This window comes from Poecilia formosa, unplaced genomic scaffold (assembly GCF_000485575.1).
Source record: "Poecilia formosa unplaced genomic scaffold, Poecilia_formosa-5.1.2 Scaffold284, whole genome shotgun sequence".
In the NCBI taxonomy this organism is placed as follows: Eukaryota; Metazoa; Chordata; class Actinopteri; order Cyprinodontiformes; family Poeciliidae; genus Poecilia; species Poecilia formosa.
In genome coordinates, this window is record NW_006800223.1 from 7,250 (window position 1) to 21,449 (window position 14,200).

At 37.2% G+C, this 14,200-nt stretch overlaps 1 protein-coding gene across 4 annotated transcripts in view; it reads left to right on the plus strand.

Annotated features, from left to right (window-relative positions):
• Positions 1–14,037, plus strand: part of LOC103151505 (sodium-coupled neutral amino acid transporter 2-like) — a 20,525-nt gene extending 6,488 nt beyond the window's left edge. Inside the window, exons 15-24 of one of the 4 annotated variants that reach the window (XM_007571605.2) lie at positions 2,551–2,626; positions 10,404–10,486; positions 10,569–10,627; positions 10,765–10,917; positions 11,011–11,090; positions 11,202–11,302; positions 12,829–12,953; positions 13,042–13,186; positions 13,286–13,383; positions 13,539–14,037. In XM_007571605.2, coding sequence (XP_007571667.1) covers positions 2,551–2,626; positions 10,404–10,486; positions 10,569–10,627; positions 10,765–10,917; positions 11,011–11,090; positions 11,202–11,302; positions 12,829–12,953; positions 13,042–13,186; positions 13,286–13,383; positions 13,539–13,640 — 1,022 coding nt within the window. In that variant the 3' untranslated portion in view covers positions 13,641–14,037. Of the gene's footprint in view, positions 1–2,550; positions 2,627–5,096; positions 5,180–5,261; positions 5,321–5,466; positions 5,611–5,696; positions 5,777–5,885; positions 5,987–6,714; positions 6,840–6,927; positions 7,073–7,163; positions 7,262–7,371; positions 7,845–10,403; positions 10,487–10,568; positions 10,628–10,764; positions 10,918–11,010; positions 11,091–11,201; positions 11,303–12,828; positions 12,954–13,041; positions 13,187–13,285; positions 13,384–13,538 lie in introns of those variants that run through there. The other 3 variants (XM_016681534.1, XM_007571607.2, XM_007571606.2) reach the window with 3 other exon arrangements.
• The last annotated feature ends 163 nt before the right edge of the window (positions 14,038–14,200 follow it).

The following is a 14,200-nucleotide window of genomic DNA, read 5'->3' on the forward strand; positions in this document are numbered from 1 at the left end:
CTGACAGTATATTTTTTCCTAAATGGGGCTAAAGCTGCTGCTAGGTAGTTTACTCTCCGCTCGGAGGCTGTTTATTTTATACACAGTTAGAGAATGGTGAATTTACAATGATTAATAACAGCTAACACTTAAATGCTGTTATTATTAAACTTACCTTTTATTATATCCTTAAGATTATGAGAATGCGGGAATTTTTCAGCTTGGTTCCCAAGGCAAAATCACACCGGAAGTAGATACACAGTTTTGAGTTATGGCGGCCATTATCTGACGTCACTGTGAAAAGGGTCTATTGACGTCCATGCTGCCACCACCAGTTAATTTAGCCACCAGTTGATCTATAACACCGGTCGATGAGGAAAACAGCAATCCTCACACCCTCAGCATAAATATAGCTGTGGACAAGTTTACTGATGCCTGTTGTTCTTGCAAGGCTGGGTAAGTCGGGCATTCATGGTTTTGAGGGTTACTTTTGAAATCAGTGATTTCTGTTGTTGGCAAATGTTTGAGTGTGCCTAGGCCTGACCGGTCTGCTAGTCCACAAAGTACATTAGCATGTGGCTTGTGTTTGTGAGACGGTCACGCACATGGAAGCTGCGCTGTGACGTGAAATGGGCATTAGCCAATGAAACGCTGTTTCATTACCCCTGTGATAAAGTCCATTGGTCTCCTGAAAAACGATCAGTCATAGAAAACCTCCCTGATTCTCCGGACAGAACGTGAAAAGTGGACATGTCCAGGGTGACAAAGACGTTTGATCACTATTGGAATTCATTTTTATTCATAATGTGGCTTTCAGTGGTTTTGGACTATACAATGTGGTTTGTTACCAACAACGCCACCTGGGGTTTTCACCCAGGAATTAATGAAAGGACACAGGTCCGGTTTTGCAAAAAGCGAGAGACAGGCTTCAAGACAATAATAATTTATTATGACAGAGAATAAAAATACCTGTATCTGAACAAAAAGAAAATTCACGAAATAAATCCAACTAGGCTTACCGATGGATACGGCCAGGTCCTGGATGGTAGGCTCCAAAGCAAAGAAATCAAAACAAACACCCGTGAGATCACTCACTCCTTGTAATTCCCTCCACCTATTGGTATTAATCACTGCACAGTCACACCAAAAAGGGGCGCCGCATCCAGGCCCGAGCGCACCACCGGTGGTCTAGAAAATAAAAATAAGAAAAGACAATTTGTTAAAAATACAGGCAATAAAAGAAATAAAAATATCTAAATAAAACCATAAAAATCCCTGTGCTCAACAGGCACAGCAACATTATTTATGTTTTCGCATCCACCTGAATAATGTGTAGTTGCGCCACTGTTGCCAAACCCCCAGAAAATAAGGCTGTTGTTAATTGCCTTCCTGTTTTAGGCTTGTTAATGATTTTTTCCTATGACATTGCATTTCTGTGTTAGTTTAAGTGTGCCACATATTAGAGATCGTCTGGTTCCAGAAGAATTTAATTCATTGACTAACTTTTCTGCCAATCTCTTCTCCCTCTCTACCTCCTGCTTCTTCTTTTCTTCTTCATTGATTTCCTCATTCAAATCCCTTTTGCAGTCACACAGGGCCCAAAGCAACATTTCCTTTTCTAGCTTGAGGTTAGCCTGAGCACACTGTAGAGTTTTACAACCTTTTGTGAAAAATTGGTGGTCAGCTCTGATTCTGGAGAGTGACCCGACATCCTCTGAAGCTGAAAAGTCAAGACAAGTGCAAAAATTTGGTAACACTTTATTTGAAGGGGTTTGCATAAGACTGACATGACACTGTCATAAACATGACATAACACCTGTCATGAACATAAAGAAGTCTTTATGACACTTTTTGACACTCGTCATAAAGTGTCATTCGGTAAATAATGACACTTTTAATGCAAAGTTGCTCTAAAAGTTGCATTAAAAGTCCATTAAAAGTGCCAACTTTGCATGATTTTGTAAATTATGATAATTTAATGCAAAGTTGNGTGTTTACAGGATTCTCCTGGTTTCCGTTGCCATTTTCTCCTTGTATTCTGTCCACTTGTTGCTGAAGACAGCTGATGAAGCAGGTGAGCAGCAGCTCTGACTTTCCAGCAACTTTTTATGTTTGTTCACATTTAAATGTCAAGATTTAAAACTCTTTGCGTTTTTTCCTCTTTTTCCAGGTGCTCTTGTTTACGAGTCACTGGGTCACAAGGCCTTTGGGATCCCAGGAAAACTGGCTGCTTCCTGCTCCATCACCATGCAGAACATTGGAGGTGAGAGACTGACCTTTAAGTATAACAGCTATGCATGTAACTATGATGCTTACATTCATCTACTGTGTTTTTAAACTGAAACATTGCTTCTCTGTGTCCAAATTGGGAGTACAAGCAGAATTAGATAGTTTTTGCGTTGTTGTTATTATTATTATTTCTGAGTGTTCTGTGACTTTTTTGTATCTCTCAAAATATCAGAAATTACTATTTTTTTCTGAATGTGTAAATTTATGCTAGGGATGTTGCTAACTTCTGTGTTGTTTTTTTATTATTTTATTTTGTTTTCTTCTTTTTTATCTTTCATGCAGCCATGTCAAGCTACCTCTACATTATCAAATATGAACTCCCCATTGTCATTCAGTCCTTTACTGAAGCAAGTGATGGGTAAGTAGTTAAATATTTGGTCATTTTAACAACTAAACAAAGAAACAGCAGAAATGGTTCTTATTAATTGCTCGGCTGCTGTTCACCATTTGCCTCTTAATACCTCTGTAGGTTTCATTATTTTAGAGTTAAAATTTCTAGTACAAAATCAAATTAGTCTAGAATGTGACATTCTACAATTGTGCTGCTCAACGTGGCAGCATGTTGGAATTGCTCTGTTAATTATATTCTGATTTTATCTTAAAAACTTTAATTGCTTTATTTCTGGCAGAAAATTAGTTATTTATGACCAAACTTGAACCCAACTAAAGCACAACAGTTGAAAAAGAGGAGAGAGAAGAACAATCGAACTCCTCCATCAATGATAATGAGCAATGTGAGTCCAATTTCATCCAGTTGTCTAAAACATTGAATGAACTTGGACTCACCCAGAGTATTGGGAATGCAGTTCTATGGAATCATTCAACTGTAGCGTTTATCTTCCAGGCTTTCTGACTCTACCAGCAGACACAGCTTTATAAAGGAACTGGATTAACTTTTCTTGTTAATAAAAGATGGCGTCATCCAGGACATTACTGTGATGTGTCATCTCAGCAGAATAGACTTTTCTATATGGTTACCACTTACATGACCAATCAAGTGGTGTCTGCTTGGTCATGTGACAGTTAAAGTGATTCAGTACAGGACTATGGAGCTACATTGGTCATCTGTTTCAGTTATAATATTGGTAAATTCTGCCATAACAGCAATATATCAGATATCAACATCATCTCAAGTTTTCATATTGGTGGGTTCCAAATAATTAGTCTTCTGTAGCTTAGAAATACAAAAATACACAAAAAAATAAAATTATATCCAATGTGATAAGAAACGGTCTCACAAAAAAAAAAAAAACTGTCCAGCTTGGAGAGAATGTCAAATGACTAATGAATAAGGATGACTGTCTTATTCCATGCATAGCACTAGTCAATTTAGGTGTGCCTATTGATCCCCTGAAAAACTATCAAAATTCAGATTTTTTTTTTTCCTCAGAAAAAAATATTACCGTTTCCCTGATTCTCTGAACAGAATGTGAAAAGTGGACATTTTTCTTCACAAACTGATCAGGACCAATTTCTAAGCAGACCCCCCACCCCAGCCCCTACATTAAAACTCAGAAATGATAAGATAAGAACTGATCTCCACTGTTAAGACCTGAATCCCACAGCCTTTATTTTGGAGTCAGCCTCCAACACAGACACATCAGCTCTGAGCATTTTTCCTTCTACCCTGCTGGCCATTAAAAGGACATTTAAAATCCTTTGATGTAACTGGAGGATTTCAAGAAAAATGGCTTTAGTACACTGTTTAAGTTCTGGATGTACAAAATCTTTTTGCCATTTATTTCCAGAACCCTGGTGAAACTAGACCTCTCTATTTGTGGACAAGGAGGCATTTTTTAGTTTTTCAATGAACGTTACCAGTAGGTTCTGCTGAGAACTCAGCTGGGATGTTATTTAATCTAATACCTGCCTGAAGAGCATGAGTTTTTCACTTTTCCATACAATTTTGGACGTTACTTTGACCAACTAATAATTGACTCAAAGTGAGACCATTTGATTATCTGGACTGAATTAGTTGTTTAAAATAAGGCTAATTGCCTGTTTTATGCTTGCTTAACGATTTTTTCCTATGATATTGTATTGCTGTGTTGGCTTAAGTTTGCCACATATTAAAGATTGTCTAGTTCCAGAAGAGTTGAATTCATTGACTAACTTTTCTGCCAATCTCTTCTCCCTCTTCTCCTCCTGCTTCTTTTCTTCATTGATTTCCTCATTTGCTACATCCACCAGGCTCGTTTGATGGGGTAACATTAAAGGAGACCACACAAGGATTTAATGACTTAATGAAAATGGAATTTATTAAAATAAACCTGAAAAAAGGATACCTGAAATGAGAAACCAAAACAGATTAATGCAGAACCTATAGTTGACCAGAAATGAGCAAATGCAAAACAAACCTAACAAATCTCAACCATAAGATACAAACCAAACGGGGTTCTGAGGAGGGAGAGGGAAAAGCCTCCAGACTGCTGCATTCATGGCAGTTTTAAAGCTGCAGAGCACCAATCAGGGTAACACATTTCACCTGCAGAGACCTGTCTGCAGAACCCTACAAGGAAAAAAGGGCAGAGACCCACTGAAGTTGTAACACATTCAAATCCCTTTTGCAGTCACACAGGGCCCAAAGCAACATTTCCTTTAATAGCTTGAGGTTAGCCTGAGCACACTGTTGAGTTTTACGACCTTTTGTGAAAAATTGGTGGTCAGCTCTGAATCTGGAGAGTGACCCGACATCCTCTGAAGCTGAAAAGTCAAGACAAGTGCAGAACTTTTCATTTTGACTGTTCAAACTAATTAATTAAATTTTCTCAGCAGATTGTGTAACATATTATTCTATCAATTTAAAGATTTATTTGTATGTGTTTCAGTGAATGGTACACCAATGGAGATTACCTCGTGATTCTGGTCTCGATTATTGTCATCCTGCCTCTCTCATTACTCAGGAACTTAGGTAAGGATGTATTTCCTAAGTAACAATAAAAGTTGAAGCACCAGCTTTCGGACAAAAATCATTTTTCATATTTCCTCACTAGGTTACCTTGGTTACACCAGTGGTCTCTCTCTGCTCTGCATGGTGTTCTTTCTGATTGTGGTGAGTACAGTTTGATTTCTCCTGAAAGTTAGATTTAGTCAATCATTTCATTAAAGTTTTCAAATCACTGCTTATTTAGGTTTTTGAATATTGAAAAAAAAAATATACCACAGTCCAAACACATATTTCCCTTTATGTTCCTGCAGGTGATCATAAAGAAGTTCCAGATCCCATGCCCTCTGCCTGTTTCTGGTAATGAAACCATGCATATGTTCAACATCACCCCCCACAGCGACGCCACTACAGATGATGACACTTGCAAGCCTAAATACTTTGTCTTTAACTCACAGGTAAATAAATTTCTCACAGATTAAATATGAATATTTTCAACACTTGTAGAATAACTTCTAATCTTTGTATTTTTCCATCTCTCCAGACTGTCTATGCTATACCCATCCTCACTTTTGCCTTCATGTGCCATCCTACTATCCTACCCATGTATGAGGAGCTCAAAGAGTAAGTGCTGCTGCATGGATTTAACTCAAAGTCCTATAATGTTCAAACTAAACTGTATTTCTTTAAAGTTTGGTCTGGTGTCTAAATAAAACTCTCCTTCCCTGAACAGCCGCTCACGCCGAAAGATGCAGAATGTGGCCAATGTTTCCTTCCTGGCCATGTTCATCATGTACCTGCTGGCCGCCCTCTTTGGATACCTCACCTTCAACAGTAAGTTGGGCAAGATTTAAAAACTACAGTGTGGTAGCTTTAGATCGTTAGCAATATTGAGATATTGTCAATTTGTGTGTTGTTGTTGGACCCAAATGCAGCAGGTTGAGACTTTGAGTAAATTTTGAAGATTTAATGAAGAGCAATTATCTACCATTATTATCGTTTAAAAACTTAAGGGTAAGAATGTTTTTTAATGGACATTTTTTTATGCTGGCTGACTTCAATCCAGCCCTGCTTGGCCTGCCAGTTTGGAACCACAACTCTCAAGTTTCCAGGGATCGAGGTGGGACCGTGCTTGAAGTGCTAATGCAACAATGGGTCTGAAGCTGGGCTGGTTTGTGTCCAGAAGAGGCTAATGATAATTCCATCTTCTCCTCATCAATCAGTACTTTGAGGAACGATTTGGCTTTTTTAGGTTGGCTTTTAATCTGGTTGTAGGTACGGCATTGTCTCAGTGGGGTAATGGGTGGGCAACAGTACTACAGCTTCAGAGAGTTGTGTTCACTATGACTCTGTTTCCTTCTCTGGATGAAACAGAAATTACATTTTCCATGTAGAAAACATCGAGGGTATTGTTTTAGGTATGCTACACACCCTGGTTTTATGTGTTACCATGTTAATGTTTAATAATTACATATAATTGCAGCTGAGTTGGCGTTAAATCAAACTGTTCTTAGCCATAAGAAGTAAGTAACTAAAGTGATCTCTGTCATATTTCTGTTCAGTCCATGTGGGACCTGAGCTGCTCCACACCTACTCAAACTACTACAAGTACGATATTCTCCTGCTGGTTGTTCGCCTGGCTGTGCTGGCCGCTGTCACACTCACAGTTCCTGTGCTGCTCTTCCCTGTAAGTATTCAGGGTCTACTGTTAATGATCCAGTCAGTCACTAAGACTATGAAGTCCATTGAGCTAATCTTTGTCTGGTTCTGAACAGATTCGTACCTCAGTCGGCCACCTGCTGTTCCCAGGAAAAGACTTCAGCTGGATCCGTCACATTATCATCACCCTGACCCTGCTAGCAGGAACCAACATTCTGGTCATCTTTGTCCCCAGCATCAGAGATATTTTTGGCTTTATTGGTAAATAACTGTACATGTTAATATGTATCATCAACTTTCTAACAAAGTATTATTGACCTTTTGAGAACGGCTCATTTTTTCCTCCTTCCAGGTGTCTCTGCCTCTGCGATGCTGATCTTCATCCTGCCCTCAGCTTTCTATCTCAGACTGGTTAAGAAGGAGTCAATGAAATCCATGCAGAAGATTGGAGTAAGACATTATTAAACATTTCACAAACTGCTTTTCGTTTTTTTAGTAAATTCAATGCAAGATATTGTGTAACAACTTCAAATTAACTGTGAAATGATTTCTTCCACCAGGCTATGATGTTCCTGATATTAGGATTTGTTGTCATGTTTGACTGCATGTCTCTTATCATCTACGACTGGATTATGAACTCTAAGAAAGAACAAGGTCACTGAAGCTCCAGCTCTTCTGCTAGCAGAGAGGAACTGAATTTATTTTCTTTTTTTAACTTATTTTAAAGTTGTTGGGTTTTTTTTACTGTATCAAATATGTCAGAAAAAGCACATATTACTTGTTTTTTGTCAGGTAAGTCAAACATATTTAATATTCCTCCTAATATCCTATGACTTTGCACAGATGTGCTAAGGTGTCAGACACTATGTACTCCAATACTCAATACTACTTGCATATATCTTTTTCAACTTTTTTCAAAAGACTGTCTTCAGAAAAATTTTGTAACTTCAATAATTTTCTTAGAAAGCATTTAATTCAATGTATTATATGTGATATCAAAAATGCTTAAATAAAATGTTGTATTGAACCCCGATTCTCTGTGTTCATCATCTCAGTTTTCAAATGTTGGGTTTAGTCTGTATTTAAGCAAAACATGCTCAAATACCAAGTAATGTTTTAAATGTAACATTTTAGCAGGAGTTCAAATCTCAACCTTTCCAAGTTAGATTTTTATTTTATTTTATTTTTTATTTTTTTGAAGGGATGCCATGTCAAAAAAATGTATAAAACGCTTTCGGTTGATTTCCAGTCATTTAGAACATTGGTACATATTAATTTCACTCCCGAGCAGAGGAATCAAACACATAGCCAGCTAACTGCGGTAAAGCTAGCCGCCTCTTCGTAAATGCCAGTAAAGCCAGCCCGCACTCGATTTTCACGTGCGCCACGGCACAAAATGTTACGCCACCCTAATTTAGGAGATTCTTTCAGAGTAAAAGCTCACATCCGGTTCAAGTTTGATTTACTGCAAGTAGATTTCCTGCGGCTTCACGTTTAAACATTATATTTATGCAGTTGCAAAAGGAAATTATGTATCTGAAAATAAATTCAAATATATTGTGTGAAAAAAATACTGTAAACCATATGAAACCTCAATAAAAATGGTGACGTTAAACGATGTTTTACCAGTGACTTATCTCGCTTCAGGTTGACTGAAATACACTTCTAGAAGACACCCAGTAAATGGCCCTCGGAGGTGATGTGTATTTCAAAATTAAACCCTTTTAATAACACGTTTAGAATTTTAGTTTTACAAAAGTTAACATACACATTGCTAAAAAAACTAATTTTTAATTTCAAAATAAAAGCACGGCTACTTGGGGGGCGAGGGGGAGAGTGATAAAACCGTCTTATTTTAATAGGCTTTTATTTTGGAATTAAACATCAGATGTCTTTGACATTTGCTGGTTGTGAGGTGACCCTCTTTCACCGAGAAGTGAGAGAAGTCGCTGGAAATGGAGAGTTTTTCAGCATTGCTTAATGTCCCCAATTATTTCTGATACATTATTTATTTTTGCAACTGCATAAATATAAATTCTAAACATGAAGCCGCTGGAAGTCTTCTTCCAGTAGATCAAACATGAACCGGATGTGCGCTTTTATTGTGAAAGCAGCGCGTAAATGAGATAGCAAAAGTAGTACTGTGTGTATCATATCACACTGTAAAACATGTTTTTGGCTGTAGCTCATTTTGTGGACTTATGTGACTTAATTCATTTGGTTTAGTGATGACAACTTACTTTTTTGTGTTCAATTAACTTAAAAGTCACAAATCTAACTTGGATTAACTAAATTAACTTAAAGGAACATTTTACTTTGACTTTACTTGAAATAATTGAGTTCAAAACCAGATCTGTTTCCTACATCTGACCAACTCATTATACTATGATCTCCTAACTCAGTTCATTAAGTTTATCCATCTTAGTTTACTAAGTTTTTATAACTTAATTCATTAAGTGTGTTTAACATGACAAATTTAAGTCACTCTTACTCAAATCATTCATTTTTGTCTAAAATAATTCAGACCTCTTTGACTAAATTCTACAGAAAGTCAATTCAAATTTTTAAGTTGTTCCAAACTAAACAACTAAAATATCCAAAATTACATTATCACTCACATTGTACTTAAAATACAACAGGTAACACAGGTGTGCAGGTTAACAGTCTCTGCTCAGACAACAAAACAGTCGAATGACTGACCATATGTGCATTATAACCATAAGTTTAATGTTGTTATGCACGCAATTATGTTTCTGTAAACCATGTGTGTATTTTATTGACTTATAAGTTTATTTCACTGTTTCTATTTTTATATGAAGTTGTGCATAAGTGGCAGTTAGCTATCATAATGGAGTTAATACTGATTTGTGTTTTGCAGATATTTCAATTGTTATTGTGTTGCTGCTTCTATGATAATAATAATGATAATGTGCCTGTGCTGTAAAGCTGCATGCTGTGTGTTAATTCACAACATATGACCTTAAGGTTAAACAACCACCTTCTTGCTGCACTTGAGCGAAAAATAAATTACATTCAGTCACTGCTGTACTTTAGGAGACGCAGTTACTGTCAATGTGACCATATGTATAAACAGTTAATAAACAGAACTTCAGTAAATTTACACTGCAATTGTTTATCATGTGTCACATAGCAGGTAGTAGAGAAGGAGGTAGTAGACGGCAGGTTGATGATACTCATCTTGTTATTAATACTTTTGTTGCTGTTTCTGTAGCTTACACTTACAATGTGTATAATGNATGATTTTGTAAATTATGATAATTTAATGCAAAGTTGCCACTTTTAATGGACTTTTAATGCAACTTTTAGAGCAAATTTGCATTAAAAGTGTCATTATTTACTGAATGACACTTCATGACAACTGTCATAAATATTCATAAAGACTTTTTTATGTTCATGACACATGTTATCTTATGTATATGACAGTGTCATGTCAGTCTTATGCAAACCCCTTCAAATAAAGTTACCAAAACCTTTCATTTTGACTGTTCAAACTAATTAATTATGTTTTTTCAACAGATTGTGTAACAAATATTATTCTATCAATTTAAAGATGTATTTGTATGTGTTTCAGTGAATGGTACATCAATGGAGATTACCTCGTGATTCTGGTCTCGATTATTGTCATCCTGCCTCTTTCATTACTCAGGAACTTAGGTAAGGATGTATTTCCTAAGTAATAATAAAAGTTGAAGCACCAGCTTTCGGACAAAAGTCATTTTTCATCTTTCCTCACTAGGTTACCTTGGTTACACCAGTGGTCTCTCTCTGCTCTGCATGGTGTTCTTTCTGATTGTGGTGAGTACAGTTTGATTTCTCCTGAAAGTTAGATTTAGTCAGTGGTTTCATTAAAGTTTTCAAATCACTGCTTATTTAGTTTTTTGAATATTGTGAAAAATATAGCGCAGTCCAAACACACATTTCCTTTTATGCAGGTGATCATAAAGAAGTTCCAGATCCCATGCCCTCTACCTGTTCCTGACACTGGAAATGAAACCATGCATATGTTCAACATCACCCCCCACAGCGACAACACCACTACAGATGATGACACTTGCAAGCCTAAATACTTTGTCTTTAACTCACAGGTAAATAAATCTCTTGCAGATTAAACAGGTTTGAATATTTTCAATAATACTGGTAGAATAACTTCTAATCTTTGTATTTTTCCATCTCTCCAGACTGTCTATGCTGTACCCATCCTCACTTTTGCCTTCATGTGCCATTCTATTATCCTACCCATGTATGAGGAGCTCAAAGAGTAAGTGCTGCTGCATGGATTTAACTCAAACTTTCTATAAGGTTTAAACTAAACCAATGTTATATTTCTTAAAGTTTGGTCTGGTAAATTAAACTCTCCTTCCCTGAACAGCCGCTCACGCCGAAAGATGCAGAATGTGGCCAACGTTTCCTTCCTGGCCATGTTCATCATGTACCTGCTGACCGCCCTCTTCGGATACCTCACCTTCAACAGTAAGATATATAATAAGATTTACAAACTACAACATGGTAGCTTTAGATTGTTAGCAGTATTGAGATGTTGTCAAGATGCGTGTTGGTGTTGGACCTAAATGCAGCATGTTGAGACATTGAAGAGATTTTAAAGATTTAATGAAGAAGAGCTGAACAAAAAAACCACAGGAATTACAGGATTATTTAAATCCTGTTAAATAACAGGATTTAACAGGAGGATCCAGCAAGGAGTGTGACGAGCAGATAGATATGTAACCGTTCTGTGTTTGTCTCAGGTCCAGTAGGTTGATGTCATGACAGACACATTCAGGTTGATTGTATTTATTCTAACAAACAGGAAATCAAGTTGGTGGTTATTCACCTGTCCATGAGCTGCCACCTTATGGTGATGGAGGGGTTTGAGTGTCCCAGTGATCCTAGGAGCTGTGCTGTCTGGGGCTTGATGCCCCTGGTAGGGTCACCCAAGGCAGACGGGTCCTAGATGAGGAACCAGACTAAGCACAGCCTGAAGACCCCTTATGATGAGAAATAATGTTGGATTTAGTGTTCCCTCGCCCAGACAGGGGTCACTGTGGCCCCACCCTGGAGCCAGGCCTGGAGGTAGGGCATGTTGGCGAACGCCTGGTGGCCGGGTTTCTATATCCATATAAAATATGGATTGCAGGTGTGAAGGGAAAGAGCAGAAGGCAGGCTACCACAGATTTAGCTCATAGTTTAAGTTCAATCATTTAATTTTATTGCTTATGTACAATTATCGGGACCACAGTCAGTGTACGATTTTTCCACTACAGAGAAAAATGTACATATATTTATTTGTTTGTGTGATGACACAATGTGAATTCTCCATTCAGTTTGTTGAATAAAATATAAACCAAAAGAAAAGAAAATATAATTGAATACGCCATTATTATTGTTTAAAAACTTCAGGGTAAGAATGGATTATGATGGAAATTTTTTTATGCTGGCTGATTTCAATCCAGCCCTGTTTGGAACCACAACTCTCGAGGTTCCAGGGATGGAGGAGGGACCGCACTTAAAGTGCTACTGCAACAACCCTGGTCCGGGTTTGAAGCCAGGATGGTTTGTGTCTAGAAGAGGTTAATGATAATTCCTACTTCTCCTCAGTACTTTGATCTTCAATCAGTGCCTTGAAGGACGTAAAAATGTAAATATTTAGAAGGTGTCAAATCAGTTAAGCTGGATTTGCTTCTTTTAGGTTGGCTTTTAATCTGGTTGTAGGTACGGCACTGTCTCAGTGGGGTAATGGGTGGGCAACAGTACTACAGCTTCAGAGAGTTGTGTTCACTATGACTCTGTTTCCTTCTCTGGATGAAACAGAAATTACATTTTCCATGTAGAAAACATCGAGGGTATTGTTTTAGGTATGCTACACACCCTGGTTTTATGTGTTACCATGTTAATGTTTAATAATTACATATAATTGCAGCTGAGTTGGCGTTAAATCAAACTGTTCTTAGCCATAAGAAGTAAGTAACTGGAGTGATCTCTGTCATATTTCTGTTCAGTCCATGTGGGACCTGAGCTGCTCCACACCTACTCAAACTACTACAAGTACGATATTCTCCTGCTGGTTGTTCGCCTGGCTGTGCTGGCCGCTGTCACACTCTCAGTTCCTGTGCTGCTCTTCCCTGTAAGTATTGAGGGTCTACTGTTAATGATCCAGACAGTCACTAAGACTATGAAGTCCATTGAGCTAATCTTTGTCTGGTTCTGAACAGATTCGTACCTCAGTCGGCCACCTGCTGTTCCCAGGAAAAGACTTCAGCTGGATCCGTCACATTATCATCACCCTGACCCTGCTAGCAGGAACCAACATTCTGGTCATCTTGGTCCCCAGCATCAGAGATATTTTTGGCATTATTGGTAAATAACTGTACATGTTAATATGTATCATCAACTTTCTAACAATGTATTATTGACCTTTTGTGATTAATGGCTCAATGGATTCATTTCTCCTCCCAGGTGCCTCTGCTGCTGCAATGCTGATCTTCATCCTGCCCTCAGCTTTCTATATCAAACTGGTTAAGAAGGAGTCAATGAAATCTATGCAGAAGATTAGGGTAAGACATTATTAAACATTTATGCCTCTTATTCTACACATCTGATGCCAAAAACATTTTAAGTTGTAGTAAAAGGAAAGCTTTATGAATGGTTCTATGAAGTTATTCACAAACTGAAACTATGCAGTATTAACTGAAATTATTTCGTCCACCAGGCTATGATGTTCCTGATATTAGGATTTGTTGTCATGATTGGCTGTATGACTCTCATCATCTACGACTGGATCGTGAACGCTATGAAAGACGAAGGTCACTGAAGCTCCAGCTCTTTTGTTACTAAAGAGGAACTGAATTTATTTTCTTTTTTTAACTTTTATTTTAAAGTTGTTGTTTTTTTACAGTACTAAATATGTCCTAAAAAGCACATATTATTTGTATTTTTTCATGTAAGTCAAACCTATTTAATATTCCTCCTAATGTCCTGTGACTTTCCACAGAGGTGCTAAACTGACAAGACACTAAATGCTGCAGTTTATGAAATAATACTTGTATATAAAAAATATGCATATCTTTTTTATTCAACTTTTTTGAAAACACTGTAAAAAGAAATATTTTGGAACGTCAGATCGATCATTTTCTTACTAAGCGTTTGATTTGATGTATTATATTCAATGTAAAAAAAAACATTAAATAAAATGTTGTATTGAACCTTGATCTCTGTGTTCATCATGTCTGATGTTGTTCTCTGTTTTCAAATGTTGGGTTTAGTCCCTAATGAGGAAAACACGCCGGATTACCAAATAATGTTCTAAATGTCAATATTTTAGCAGGAGTTCCGATCTCAAACTTTCCAAGTTTTATTTTTTATTTTTGATCT